This window comes from Balaenoptera borealis (assembly GCF_965194805.1).
Source record: "Balaenoptera borealis genome assembly, chromosome: 2".
In the NCBI taxonomy this organism is placed as follows: domain Eukaryota; kingdom Metazoa; phylum Chordata; class Mammalia; order Artiodactyla; family Balaenopteridae; genus Balaenoptera; species Balaenoptera borealis.
Window position 1 is genome coordinate 182,098,618 of NC_138867.1, and position 14,915 is coordinate 182,113,532.

Below are 14,915 nucleotides of genomic sequence, written 5' to 3' on the forward strand. Positions count from 1 at the left end.
CTCCACCACTTCCCAGCTCTGTGACTTTGGCCAAGTGTCTCCACCTCCCTGTTTCCTCCTGGGGATAATAATTCCTACTTCAGAGTTGTTAAAGACCAGGGCTTGACAAAGCGTAAGAGCTAGGGAATGTGAATGATTATTATTACTCATGATGAAATAAAATTTGTATTTTAAGGCAGGACAAGAAAAAGTAAACAAAATTCTCTGTTTGTTTGGACCTCCTTCCTCCCTCTCTCCCTAATCTGCATTACACATTAACCAGCCATCCTCAAACATGGGAAGATGGGAATGCCTACTCAACAGTAAATGTAACTTCTTAAAAGAATAGTGTTCTTTCCCAGCTCTGTAGGGGATTAGGATGATTTGCTCCTCCCTTTTTACGGGCTTACCTGGACTATCTATCCTTGGTGAACTTTATGTAAAATATCAGTATGTCATTTTGATGTATGATCCTTTGTCTCAAGGCGGTCCAGTGGTTAAGACTCCATGCTTCCACTGCAGGGAGGGCGCGTTCGCTCCCGTTGGGGAACTAAAGATCCCGCATGCCCCGTGGTGCAGCGTAAATAAATAAATAAATATATAAAATGTATATGACTGTGCCTTCAGCTTCTAACAGGCAGAACAGCTCTCAGTGCTTTCTGAGAATCTGCTTCCTCTGTTATAATCCTCAGTTTGGCTCAAATAAAATTCCCTTTTTTCTTCTTCTTAACTTGATAGTTAAATTTCATTGACACTCACTTTGTGTCCAGTCCAAACCTCCTTTTGGAGTCATCTCACCACCCACCCAGGGTCTAGCCATCAACTAGGCATCCCCCAGCCCCTTAGACTCAGCAGAGCTCAAACTGGCCCGTTTATTCCCCCATTCCCTTGCCTACTTTCTCTTTGGCTCTCTTACAAAACCCAGGGCTGGATCTCGAGCCTCTCCCATCTGGATCATTTCCTAGGGACTCAGGCCTCCATACTCACCTACACCCTGTCCATCTCTCACCCTGGCTGGCCCCAGAGGGATCTTTATAAAATACAACTATGACCACCTCCCTCCCCATTGCCTTTGATAAATAAAATTAAAACTAACTGCTGTGTGGACTTCCCTGGTGGTGCAGCGGTTAAGAATCCGCCTGCCAGGGCTTCCCTGGTGGCGTAGTGGTTGAGAATCTGCCTGCTAATGCAGAGGACACGGGTTCGAGCCCTGGTCTGGGAAGATCCCACATACCGCGGAGCAACTAGGCCCGTGAGCCACAACTACTGAGCCTGTGCGTCTGGAGCCTGTGCTCTGCAACAAGAGAGGCCGCGATAGTGAGAGGCCCGCGCACCGTGATGAAGAGTGGCCCCCGCCACAACTGGAGAAAGCCCTTGCACAGAAACGAAGACCCAACACAGACAAAAATAAAATTAATTAATTAATTAATTAAGAATCCGTCTGCCAGTGAGGGGACACAGGTCCGAGCCCTGAGCCTGGAAGATCCCACATACCGCGGAGCAACTAGGCCCGTGCGCCACGACTACTGAGCCTGCGCTCTGGAGCCCACGAGGCATAACTACTGAGCCTACGCTCCTAGAGCCCGCGCTCTGAAACAAGAGAAGCCACCTCAATGAGAAGCCCGGGCACAGAAAGGAAGGGTAGCCCCCGCTCGCCGCAACTAGAGAAAGCCCGCGCGCAGCAACAAAGGCCCAACGCAGCCAAAAATAAATAAATAAATAAAATTTATTAAAAAAGAAAAAACTACCTGCTGTGACCTTATTAACCATTAACCATTTACAGCACCCCTATATGGCAGATAGTATAATCAACATTACCAGACAGTTCAGGAGATGAAGAGGTTGCCCAGACTACACAGTTCTTGAGCAGATTCCAAAGGCTATTCTTTGCTATGCGTATAAAGTCCAGGCAGCCCTATAACTACTAAGGAAATTGAATTTGTAATTTTAAAAGTCCCCAAAAAGGAACTAGGTATCTTCAAGATTCTTAAATTGTTTAGCTACACGTTCATTTCTGTAGCAGACCTGACAAGTATTTGAGGTCAAAACACTATGTGTTTAAAAAAAATGTTTTTTACCATGCTAATAAAAGTATTCATTTGCTTGGGGGAAAAAAAAGTCCCCAAAAAAGAAATCTCCAGGCCCAGATGGAGAATTCTATGAAGGTTCAAAGAAGAATTAATACCATTTTACATATTCTCTTCCAGAAAGTTGAAGAGGGAATATTTCCCAATTCATTTTTTTTTAAGATTTTTTTTGATGTGGACTATTTCTAAAGTCTTTATTGAATTTGTTACAATATTGCTTCTGTTTTATGTTTTGGTTTTTTGGCCACGAGGCATATGGGATCTTATCTCCCTGACCAAGGATAGAACCTGCCTCCCCTGCATTAGAAGGCAAAGTCTTAACCACTGGACCGCCGGGGAAGTCCCCCCAAGTCATTTTATGAAGCTAGCATCTCCCTGACACCAAAACCAGATAAGGAGAGTACAAAGAAAGAAAACTACAGGAGATACCTCATGAATCCAAACACAAAAATCCTTACCAAAATATTAATAAATAGAATTCAGCAATATATAAAAAGAATTATATACATCATGACCAAGTGAAGTTTATTCCACGGGTGCAAGGCTGGTTCAGTATGCCAAATTCAATCAGTGTTTTCCACCATATTTAAGAGACTGTGGTGGGTGGAATAATGGTTCCCTAAAGGTGTCCATGTCTGAATCCCCAGAGCCTGTGAATATTTAGGTTACATGGCAAAGGGGATTTACCGTTGCAGATGGAATTACAGTTGCTAATCAGCTGACTTTAAAATAAAGAGATGATCCTGGGACTTCCCTGGTGGTCCAGTGGGTAGGGCTCCACGCTCCCAATGCAGGGGGCCCAGGGTTCAATCCCTGGTCGGGGAACTGGATCCCGCATGCATGCCACAACTAAAAAGCCCGCCTGCCACAACAAAAGATCCCATGTGCCACAACTGAGACCTGGCGCAGCCTAAATAAATTAATTAATTTTTAAAAAATTAAAATAAAATAAAGAGATGATCCTGGATTATCTGCTGAGCCCAATGTAATAACAGGGGTCCTTAAAAGTGGAATAGAGTCAGGAAGAGATAACTATGGAAGAAATTCAGAGTGATATGATGTGAGGTTCCTACCCACAGTTGCTGGCTTTGTGGATGGAGGAAGGAATGAGGAAAGCTTCTAGAAGCTGAAGAGGCAAGGAAATAGATTCATTTTTTGAGCCTTCAGAAAGGAAAACAGCCCTGCCAACACACCCTGATTTTAGCTTTGTGAGATCCACATAGGACTCCTAACCTACAGAGCTGTAAGATAATACATTTGTGTTGTTTTAAGCCTTTAAATTTGTGATAATTTATTATATCGACCACAGAAAACTAACACACAAGCTAAAGAAGAAACATCATAAGAACGTATCAATTCATGCAGAAAAAGCATTTGACAGAATTCAACACCCACTCATAATAAAAACTCTCAGCAAACTAGGAACAGAGGGAAACTACCTCAACTTGGTGAAGCACGTCTACAAAACTTCAGTTAACACTGTACTTTATGGTGAAAGACGGAACAATTTTTTCTTTTTGGCCATGCCACGTGGCATGTGGGATCTTATTTCCCCCACCAGGGATTGAACCCATGCCCTCTGCAGTGGAAGCATGGAGTCTGAACCACTGGACTGCCAAGGAAATCACACTTTTCCCCTTAAGACTGGGAACAAGGCAAAGATGTCCACCCTCACCACTCTTATTCAACAGAGTCCTGGAAGCGCTAGCCAGCACAACAAGACAAGAAAAGGAAATAAAAGGCATACAGATTGGAAAGGTGGAAGAAATGAAACTAACCCTATCTGCAGATGACATGATGGCCTGTGTACAAAATCACAAGAAATCGACCAAAAACGCCCCTTGAACTAAGAAGTGGGTTAGTTCAGCAAGGTTATAGGATAAGAGATCAGCACCCAAAAATCAATGGCATGTCTGTATGCTAGCAATGAATGTGAAAACTGGAACTAAAAATACAATGGTGTTTATAATTACTAAGAAAGAAAGAAAGAAAGAAAGAGAGAGGGAGGGAGGGAGGGAGGGAGAGAGGGAGAGGGAGAGAGAGAGAGAGAGAGAGAGAGAAAGAAAGAAAGAAAGAAAGAAAAAGAGAGAAAAAGAGAGAGAAGGAGGGAGGGAGGAAGGAAGGAAGAGAAGGACCATGTCTGTGGGTTGGAAGACTCAACCCAGTACATAAAAGATGTCAAGTCTACCTCAACTGATATACAGGTTTAGTGCTATTCCTGTCAAAATCCCTGCAAGATTTTTGGTAGATACAAACAAGATTGTTCTAACGTCCAGGCAGCCTAACGGGCTTCCTGGACATTGTTTCACTCTCTGGTCTCATCCCCTCACCACTCTGGCACCAGACTCCGTTCTCTCCCTTCCAGGCCTTTGCTTAGGCAGGTCCCCCTCCTGATGACCCCGCACTGACAGCTCCCAGCAGCTCTCTCCTCTGTTCCCTTACTCCAGCCAGGCCTCCCTGACCTCTTGTGGGCACCAGAGAGGAGGGGATTTCCCTAGGATCTCGGGACCTGCCCAGGCCCAGCCCCCATCCAGCCCTGGCAGGGGAGGGAGCTCGGGAGCTGACAGAAGAGAGGAAATTCCCCTGGAACCTGTTTCTCTGCTTCCTGGCTCAGCTGGGGCACCCACTGGAGGGAGAGGCCAGGCCAAGGACCTGGGCCCGCCATGGCCTTGGCCCTGAGGCCACCCCGGGTTCCCAAGCCCAAGAGCAGCCTGCCCTCACACTACCACGAGAGCTTCCTGGAGAAGAAGGGGCCCCGAGACCGGGTAAGACGCTCCCAGCTGGCGCTGCTGGGTGACCTAGGCCAGGTGCAGCACCTCTCTGAGCCTAGACCTCCGCAGCCGGCCAAGGAGAATGCGGTGGGTGCTGGGTGGGGCAGGGCACGGACTGGGGGCTGGGCAAGCTTACGTCCCTCTGTCTGTCTGTCTCTGTCTCTCTCTGTGTCTCTGATTCTGATCTGAGCTCTTTCTCTTTCTCTGTGTCTCTTCCATCTCTCTCTGTCTTGGTCTCTTTGTGTCTCTCTCGGATACAAAGAGGATCAGCGAATTTACTCCAGGAAATGGGGAGCCTTCTGATTCCCACACCTCCCCCCCACCCCACCCCCACCCCCCCGCCGCCCTGAGCTAACTCTGTGAACTTCAGACCCAGGGGTCAAAGTCAGTAGAGATTGCGAGGAGGGGCAGTGAGAATTAATGGGGGCTACGTCCCACAGGACCAGATACTGGCCAGGGGCCCACTGTGTGTGTCTGTGTGTCTGTGTGTGTGTGTGTGTGTGTGTGTCTGTGTGTCTGTGTGTGTGTGTTTGTGTGTCCTTCTCAGAATAAAGCCCAGCCTGGTTCCCACTAAGGCCCACCCCGCATACTCATCTCCTACCAGGACGCAAACCAACCAGGCTTTTCTCTGCCTTTGCCCTGGCAGTTTCCTCCTCCTGTCCTTCCGCCTCCATGCATCCAAATCCTCCCCAGCCTAGAAAGCATCCAGAGGCAGGAGATCTCAGGGGTTAAGAAAGAGCGCGAGGGCCCCAGAGGATGAGACCCAAGTTCACATCCCTGCTCCGCGCGGTCCTGACTCCCAAGCCGTGTACAAGTGACTCTGCATCGTTGTGCCTCGGTTTTCTCTATTATAAAATGGAGAGAAAAAAAAAAAGGACTCCCTTGGTCGTCCGATGGTCAAGACCCCACACTTCCGCTGTAGGGGGTGCAGGTTCTATCCCTGGTCGGGGAAATAGGATCCCACAGGCCACACCGTGAGGCCAAAAACATAAAATTAAAATTAAAACTAAAAAAATAAAATGGGTTGAAAAGGCCATAGGCATGGTTACAGAAGAGGGATATCTCTCTTTTTTTTTTTTTAATTTATTTTTGGCTGCGTTGGGTCTTCGCTGCTGCTCGCGGGCTTTCTCTAGTTGCAGCGAGCGGGGCTACTCTTCCTTGTGGTGCTCGAGCTTCTCATTGTGGTGGCTTCTCTTGTTGCGGAGCAGGGGCTCTATGCGCAGCGGGCTTCAGTAGTTGTGGCACGTGGGCTCAGTAGTTGTGGCTTCTGGGCTAAGAGTGCAGGCTCAGTAGTTGTGGCACACGCGCTTAGTTGCTCCATGGCATGTGGGATCTTCCCGGACCAGGGCTCGAACCCGTGTTCCCTGCATTGGCACGCAGATTCTTAACCACTGCACCACCAGGGAAGTCCCGAGGGATAACTCTTAGCATGCTAAGGATCTGACTCAGCGCTTTGCATGTATTAATTCACCCAATTCTCACAACAGTCTCTGAGGCAGGTACCTTTTTTTTTTTTTTTTTTTTGGCCATGCCAAGAGGCATGTGGGATCTTAGTTCCTGGACCAGGGATCGAATCTGTGCCCGCTGCAGTGGAAGCCCGGAGTCTTAACCACTAGACTGCCAGGGAAGTCCCAGGCAGGCACCATTATTATTGCCATTTTATAGGTGGGGAAACTGAGGCACAGATAGCTTAAACAATGTGCAATGGATGGCACATAGCTGGTGCATGACAAAGTAGGTCTGACCATGTGAGTTTAATCACTGCTGTATTCCCAGTGCCTGGCACATAGTAGGTCTTCAGTAAATGTTAAATGTATGTATGTAGTATGTACCTATGGATGGACAGATGGGTGAATGGGTGGAGGGACACATAGGTGAATGGATGGATACACAGAGCTATACTTCGGAGACACTGCAGGTTTGGTTCCAGACCACCACAGTAAAGCAAATATATATTATTTATTTATGTATGTATTTATTTATTATGTATTTGCGTATTTATGTATGTATGTATTTATTTATTTTGGCTGCTGCCAGGTCTTAGTTGCAGCATGCGGGATCCTCAGCTGTGGCAGGCGGGCTTCTCAGTTGCAGCATGCAAACTGTTAGTTGTGGCATGCAGGATCTAGTTCCCCAACCAGGGATTGAACCCAGGCCCCCTGCAATGGGAGCACCGAGTCCCACCACTAGACCACCAGGGAAGTCCCACAATAAAGCGAATATTGCAATCAAGTGAGTCATGTGAATTTTTTGGCTTCCCAGTGCCTATAAAATTTATGTTTACACTCGACTGTACTCTATTAAGTGTGAAATAGCATTCTATCTTAAAAAAACAATGTACGTACCTTAATTTAAAAATAACACTGTTGGAAAAATGGCGCCGAAAGACTTCTTCAAAGCAGGGTAGCCACAAATCTTCAATTTGTAAAAAAAAACAGAAACAGAATATCTGTGAAGTGCAATAAAATGAGGCATGCTTGTAGACAGGTGGATGGATGGGTGAGTACATAAGTGGATAAAAAGGATGAATGGGGACTTCCCTGGTGGTCCAGTGGCTGGGAGTCTGCCTTCCTGTGCGGGGGACGCTGGTTCGATCCCTGGTCGGGGAACTAGGATCCCACATGCCGCAGGGCAGCTGGGCCCGCGCGCCACAACTAGAGAGAAGCACACACGCCACAACGAAAGATCCCGCATGCCACAACTAGGACCCAATGCAAACAAAAATAAATAAATAAAAGTTTGTGGGGAAAAAAAAAGGATGAATGGATGGATGTGTGGCTGGATGAATGGATGGGTAGGCAGATGGATAAATTGATAGGTGGATTGATGGATGGATGATCACTGTCAATATAAGAGCTATCCTCATTATCATGGACTAATTAAAGTACCTCCTCTTTCAGGAAGTCTTCCCAGATTTCCCAGTTGGAGGGCTTCTCTCCTCCTCTGTGATCTCTTGGTCCAGGATCTATCCCTCCCTGAGGGTGCTAGTTTCTCTTCTTTGGAGGATTTAAGTATCTATGCTTTCTCTATCTTTCTAAAACATCATTATTTTATTTTATTTGGCTGCACCATGCAGCTTGCGGGATCTTAGCCCCCACCCCCACCCTTCACCCCCAGGGATGGAACCTGTGCCCCCTGCAGTGAAAGCACAGAGTCCTAACCACTGGACCGCCAGGGAATTCCCAGAACATCATCTATTTAGAAAAGGAAGCCATGCCCCATTTATTATTTTGCCTGCAACAGAGCTGAGCGCAGAGTAGGTGCTCAGGGAATATTTGGTGAAAAAGATTCTAGAATCTTATAATCTGATCTGTATCAGCCCCTTCGGCCTCCAGAGAGCTAGGACATTTGGAATTCAGAATCCTGAGGGGGAAATCCTGAATCTGCAGACCTTCTAGTGTCCAGAGCCTTGTGAAATTCTGACTGTAGACTGAGCACCTAGCCCAGTGCCTGGCACCTAGGAGATGTTAATATTTACAGGGTGGATAAGGGGAGAGGGGGTTATATGTATGTATGGGTGGATGGGAGGATGGAAGGATGGGAGGGTGGAACAGATGGATGAGTGGGTGGATGGATGGAAAACCATAAAGTGAGTTAGCACAAATTACTCCTAAAGCTCCTACCCCTGTAGGTTCCCTTTGGTCCTTTCTCAGAGAGTAACAGATCCCCAGAAGACGGGCCATGGATGAGGAGGGCCTCCCCAAGAAGGCAACACTTGTTCAAAGAGCCAAAGCAGGTGATGAAGGAAACTATGTAAAGATCTGGGAGAAGAGTGTTCAGGCAGAGAGAAGAGCCAGTGCAAATGTCCTGAGGTAGACTATGATGGAGGTACTCAGCCTCGCCACCTCACCTCCTTCTCTTTCTCCAACTCTGGTCCACAGGATTACAAGAAGTTCTGGGCAGGCCTCCAGGGCCTGACTCTCTATTTCTACAATAGCTATCGGGACTCCCAGGTAAGGATGGAAATGAAAGCTCAAGAATTGGCCCACCTTGACCCCAGGGACCAAGCAGAGGACGTGGATGGTATGTCTAAGACAGGGGGCCTGAGGGGCCACAGGCCTGGTGCTCAGACCCTGTCTACTGTGCCCCCAGTATATGGAGAAGCTAGACCTAGGCGTGTTTGTGAAGCTCACAGATGAAGCTCCCTGGGGGAGCTCCCATGACCCTGGCACCCACTTTTGCTTGGTCCTGAGGAACCAGGAGATCAAGTTCAAGGTAGGTCTCTTAAGGTGGGGCTGGTAGGAGACCCTTCCTTCTTGTCGCACCCACCATTAACACATACTAGCATGGAGTCACACAAAGTTTACCACTGGGTTGGTGACACTGGGCAAGTCACTTAACCTCTCTGGGCCTCAGTTTCCTCAACTGAAAAGTGGGATAATATATGTAAAGTGCCCAGAACAAGATCTGATCCACAAGGACCATCACAGCCATCATCCAATCTTTCAGCTAACATTATTGAGCACCTACTGTGTACCAGACACTCTTCTAGTGTCACGGCAGTGACTAAGACAATTAAAAATCCCTGCGCTTAGAACATTCTCTAACACCATACCCAAAAATAAACTCAAAATAGATTAAAGACCTAAATTTAAGACCGGATACTGTAAAACTCCTAGAGGAAAACATAGGCAGAACACTCTTTGACATAAATTGCAGCAATATCTTTTTGGATCCACCTCCTAGAGTAATGAAAATAAAAACAAAAATAAACAAATGGGACCTAATTAAACTTAAAAGATTTTGCACAGCAAAGGAAGCCATAAACAAAATGAAAAGACAACCTACAGAATAAGAGAAAATATTTGCAAACGATGTGGCTGACAAGGGATTAATCTCCAAAATATACAAACAGCTCATACAGCTCAATATCAAAAAAAAAAAACAACCCAATCAAAAAATGGCAGAAGATCTAAACAGACATTCCTCCAAAGAAGACATACAGATGGCCAAGAGGCACATGATAAGATGCTCAACATCGCTAATTATTAGAGAAAAGGAAATCAAAACTACAGTGAGGTACCCACCTCACACCAGAAAGAATGGCCATCAACAAAAAGTCTACAAATAATAAATGCTGGAGAGGGTGTGGAGAAAAGGGAACCCTCCTACACTGTTGGTGGGAATGTAAACTGGTGCAGTCACTATGGAGAACAGTATGGAGGTTCCTTAAACAACTAAAAATAGAGCTACCATATGATCCTGCAATCCCACTCCTGGGCATATATCGGGAGAAAACAATAATCTGAAAAGATATATGTACCCCAATGTTCACTGCAGCACTATTTACAATAGCCAAGACATGGAAGCAGCATAAATGTCCATCGACAGATGAATGTATAAAGAAGACGTGATATATATATATATATAAAGCCCCTGTGGCTGGAGCAGAGTGAAAGAGGGGGAGAGAGGGAGGGAATGAGGGTTGTGGGGGGGACAGGGGCAGGTTGTACAGGGCCTGTGGGTGACAAGGAGGACCTGGGCTTCTACCCTGAGGGAGGTAGGAGTCAAGGGAGGGTTTCAAGCATAGGAGATACATGATCTGACTTTTTAAATGTTGATGTAATAACATTAAAGAATAACAGTACCCCACATTACTAAGAACTTATATTCAGACATCATTCTAAGTTAACCTGTTCAAGCTCATTTAGTCTTCAAAACAGCCCTTGGACACAGGGACTCTTATTCCTCACTCCCATTTCACAGATGACTAGACTGAGGCTCATCGACACAAAATCTTTTTCTTTCCCTCCCTAGGTAGAGAGCCTGGAGTCTCGGGAGATGTGGAAAGGCTTCATCCTGACGGTGGTGGAGGTAAGAGTGGTCGTCCTCGGCCCCTCTCTCCCCCATTCCCCACTAGGCCTGCTCAGAAATCCTCTTTTTAATTTCCAACCTTCATTCCCCAAACAAACCTCTCGAGTATAGCAAACTGGTCACAAACTGGCGGCCTATGAGCCAGATGTAGCCCATAAACGTCTTTTGTTTTGCCAAAGTGCTATAAATTTAAAAGTCAGCTGCTATCACTTAAAAACCAGGAGTGTTAGTAAACATTCCTGATTTCTAGGTTACTCATTTGTTCCCAGTCTGCCCCCTGCAGGCCGCTGAGTTTGAGACCCTACATGCTAGCATTTGCTCTGTCCTCCTCATCACCGAAGTCCTCTCTATGCCCTCTTTGCCCCTGAGGTGTCAGGTGGCTCTGGAGCCCCCAGACCTGGGTTCCCATCCTGGCTGTATCCGCACTCTGGCCTTAGTTTGCCCCTCTGTGACATAGTCACAGCCTCCCATTCCCTGACGCCCCAATGCCCCCCTCAGCTCCGTGTCCCGTCCAACCTGACCCTGCTGCCCGGACACCTGTACATGATGGCCGAGGCCCTGGCCAAAGAAGAGGCACGACGTGCGCTCGAGATGCCCTCGTAAGTGCCCGAGGGTCTCCAGGATGGTGGCGGGCTGGACAGCATGAAGCCGGAGAGGGCAATGAGTGGGGTCTCCAGGCGTTGGGTCTTGAGCATAAGACTGCATCCGGGCAGGGGCGGGGATTAGGTCTCACAGCTGGGAGCCCTACTGGGTGTTTGGGGCGGGTCTAGCTGCCTGGGGGCGGGCCTGGATCTCCATGGGCGGGCCTAGGTGCCTGGGGGCGGGACAAGTTTTCCAGGAGAGGGTATAGGTGCCTGGGAGGCGGGTATGGGTCTCTGAGTGTTGGCCTGTGTGCCCGCAGGATAGCCTGAGCCTCCGGAGGCAGAGCCTGGGCCTGGGGTCGGGCAAGGCAGGGTCTCCAGGAACCAGGTCATGGACGGGAGGGCAAGGCTGGGTGCCCAGGGGCGGGGTTACGTGGGGAGGGCGTGGCTGTGTCTCTGGGGGCGGGGCCTGTCCTGCTGAGTGACGCGGCCCGCCCTAGGTGCTTCCTGAAAGTGAGCCGGCTGGAGGCTCAGCTGCTCCTGGAGCGCCACCCCGAGTGCGGGAACCTGCTGCTCCGGCCCAGCGGGGACGGCGCGGGCGGAGTGTCGGTCAGCACGCTCCAGACGCTCAACGGGTGCGCAAACGTGTCCCCGGCGCCGGGGTGGGAGGGGCGTCGGGTGCAGGGGTGTGGTCAGATATAGGGGCGGGGCCAGGCAGAATGTTGAGCCGGGGGCGGGGCCTCCCGGGATGGAATCCATACAGGACGGTCCTCCTGGGGGGCAGTGCCAGGACCAGGCGCAGGGTTTTTCTAGGAGGTGGAGTCTTTCGAGGGCCTGGTCCCCTGCAGAGACCCACGCCAGGATGTGGCGTGGTCAGTGTGCAGGGGAGCAAGTCGGGGTTAGGCCCGCCATCGTGGCGGGGCCCGGACGAGGGGCAGGCCATTTTTTGTCCTCACCCAGGCCACTCACTCGCCCCTGCCCTCGCAGGACGCCGGTGGTCCGGCACTACAAAGTGAAGTGCGAGGGCCCCAAGTACGTGATCGACGTGGAGGAGCCGGTGAGAGCTGGGCCCGGGTCCCGGGAATTGCAATGGCTTGGGTCTGCTCCCCTTCCCCGCCAGCCCTGATAACATCCCCTATCTGACCCCAGTTCTCCTGCACCTCGCTCGACGCAGTGGTCAACTATTTCGTGTCGCACTCCAATAAGAAGCTGATGCCCTTCCTGCTGGACGATGACTACGAGAAAGTGATAGGTTGGTACAGCCTCAGGGAACTCGGGGGGCCCAGTCCACGCCTCTCCCGCCCCCTCCGCGACCCGGACACCCTTGGGTCAGGCCCCAGCCGCCGTGCCTCCTCCAGGCCGCCCTCTCTGTTCCAGGCTACGTGGAGGCGGATAAAGAGAATGGCGAGAGTGTGTGGGTGACGGCCTCGGCCCCCTCGGCCCCCTCGGCCCCCGGCCCAGGTGATGCCCTGTCCCCGCGGTCGCCGCTGGGGCAGAGTGGGGAAAGACCTAGGAACCTCATGGCGTCACCTGTGCCCAATCTTCTACCCAGAGTTGCAGGGACCGAGAAATTACCCAGACCTTGCTCTCTAGGGGCTTCCAGGTTATGGAGGGGGCGGGCATGGCTGGGCACAGACACTCCCAGCCCTGAGGAGTCGAACCTGGGGCTGGGGGCGGGGGGTGGTGGGGAAGGCGCGGCACCTAGAGCTGGGAGAAGAGGAGGCAGGGCAGAGTAGAGGGGAGTCTTCCTGGAGGAGGGGGTGTTTGCTGAAGGTCTCAAAGGATTTCAGTAGGTAGAGATGGGAAATCAGGGTGGGAGGTAGTCCCGATTACAAAGCAAGAAGAGACTGGAAAGGTCTGTGGAGTGAGCAGTATAGTTCTCCCTGGGCTGGGCAGATGCTTCGGACCCCACGTGCATGATGGGCCCAAGTATACATACATACATACATGCCACACTCATGAACACAAACCTGTATGTGTCCACCTGCATAATCAGAAGGTCCTATGTAGATAGTGGCTCCACACATGCATGAATACGGGGGTCACACAGTTCCAGTCCCATGTAGCACACGTATACATACCTCACGTCACAATCACGCACGTACACACAAATGCAGACATACCCACTCAAGAGCACAAATTCAGACTTTTACACATACATGCGTGCACACACTAATAGAGACAAGCGCCCAAGCACATACCTTAGCATCCACGCGATGTCATGCACACACATGTGTATAAACCCTTTGCATATATTCAACTTCCGCAAATTCACCCAGTGTCCATGTATATGCTACACAGGGACACACACACAGACTCATAAACGGGCACATGCACAGACACACATGCACAGGGACACATGCATGCAACCAGGTGTGCACATACATCCTCACCCTGAGGTGTCTCTGCACCACGTGGGCCCTGACAGTGACCACAGTTTCCCACCAGGTCCTGCACCCCTTAGGGGTGGCCCTAAGCAGCTGCCTCCCTCGTCCATCGCGCCCGTGTCCAGCCAGGACAAGCTGCCCCCACTACTGAACCAGGATGAGAACTATGTGATCCCCACTGGAGATGCCCCAGCTGCCAACTACGTGAACCAGGACGGTGGGTGGCGGCCGGGGTGGGTGAGAGTTGGGGATGAGAAGCAGGCTAACGACTGGATGTGACATGCCACACCTCTGTCCACGCAGTGCCTTCCCCTAGTCGACCAGTTGTCCCGAAGCCCAGGAAGTTGGCCATGTTTCAGGCAAAGCCTCCAAAGCCACCCATTGTGCCCAAGTCAGGTAGGGGTCCCTCTTCCCAGCCCCTTCCCCATCCAGCCAAGAGCCAGCCTCAGCCTTCATCTGCCTTCTCCACCAGAGCCCAAAAAAGGCCTCAACGGTGGCCTGGCCAGGAAGCTGGCAGTCAGCTCAGCGCAGGCTTTCTCCTCCCCGACCACAGGTAAGGGGTCAATGCAGGGTGGGCTTCACAAGCGGGGGACCCGTGTAGTCACACATGGGTGACCTCCACGCTTGGTTTAATGCTCTGCTGTGTCCATCTTGAAATTCCTCGTGTCCACTGAACACATTTTTCATTTTATGCTGGGCCCCGAAAATTCTGCAGCAGTCCTGGGTGGATATAAGAGAGAACAGCCTGGACTGGGGAATCCCTGGTGCCGCTGAAGCCTCAGGGACCACCCTCCTCCCCACTCCCAGGGTTGGCAGATGTGACAGCAGAGCTGAAAGGGAAACTGCAGAGGAGACTGGCGCTGGAGCACGCAGCCGAGTGCACAGGGGACCAGCGGGCCAATCTCCAAGTGTGGTGCATCAGTCAGGCAGATCCCTCCTCCCAGAATTAAAGCTCAAGTGACCCCAGGACCTGCGTGTTTGGCTTGGCTGGGTGCGGCAGTGCGGGGTCCCTCAGATGACTGCCCACAGTGGTCCTCAGCTCAGCAAAACCTGCCTCCTGACCCTCAAGAAAAGCCTTTTTTGGGGGGCTGTGCCTCACAGCTCATGGGATCTGAGTTCCCCGACCAGGGATCGAACCCGGGCCTCAGCAGTGACAGCTCCGAGTCCTGACCACTGGACTGCCAGGGAATTCCCAAGAAAAGCCCACTTTACAGCCAAGAAAGCTGAGGTCCAGAGAGGGCCAGACACACCCAGTGCCACCCAGCCCCGAAAATTAAAGCAGCAGCACCGCCTGGC

At 50.3% G+C, this 14,915-nt stretch overlaps 1 protein-coding gene across 6 annotated transcripts; it reads left to right on the forward strand.

The window, feature by feature from the left end:
• Window positions 1-4,593: 4,593 nt before the first annotated feature.
• STAP2 (signal transducing adaptor family member 2) lies at window positions 4,594-14,913 on the forward strand. Of its 6 annotated transcripts, none has more exons than XM_082379253.1 (13): window positions 4,594-4,831; window positions 8,719-8,790; window positions 8,930-9,052; window positions 10,595-10,651; window positions 11,150-11,250; window positions 11,733-11,867; window positions 12,193-12,289; window positions 12,382-12,484; window positions 12,610-12,693; window positions 13,681-13,836; window positions 13,923-14,015; window positions 14,092-14,172; window positions 14,335-14,585. In XM_082379253.1, exons 1-13 carry the CDS (start codon window positions 4,730-4,732, stop codon window positions 14,391-14,393), a joined length of 1,263 nt encoding a protein of 420 aa, XP_082235379.1. In that variant the 5' UTR covers window positions 4,594-4,729; the 3' UTR covers window positions 14,394-14,585. The 6 variants fall into 6 exon arrangements, with proteins under 6 accessions (XP_082235379.1, XP_082235380.1, XP_082235381.1 ...); XM_082379251.1 differs by having other exon boundaries at window positions 4,598-4,831; window positions 14,427-14,913; XM_082379252.1 differs by having other exon boundaries at window positions 4,601-4,831; window positions 12,220-12,289; window positions 14,427-14,913.
• Window positions 14,914-14,915: the final 2 nt, after the last annotated feature.

Bases quoted from the DNA above. Each gene is read 5' to 3' on its own strand.
- STAP2 (XM_082379251.1), top strand. From the start codon at position 4,730: ATGGCCTTGGCCCTGAGGCCACCCCGGGTTCCCAAGCCCAAGAGCAGC. The intron at 4,832-8,718 runs GTAAGACGCTCC...TCTGGTCCACAG, and splicing joins AGAAGGGGCCCCGAGACCGG to GATTACAAGAAGTTCTGGGC. The intron at 12,290-12,381 runs GTGAGAGCTGGG...ATCTGACCCCAG, and splicing joins TGATCGACGTGGAGGAGCCG to TTCTCCTGCACCTCGCTCGA.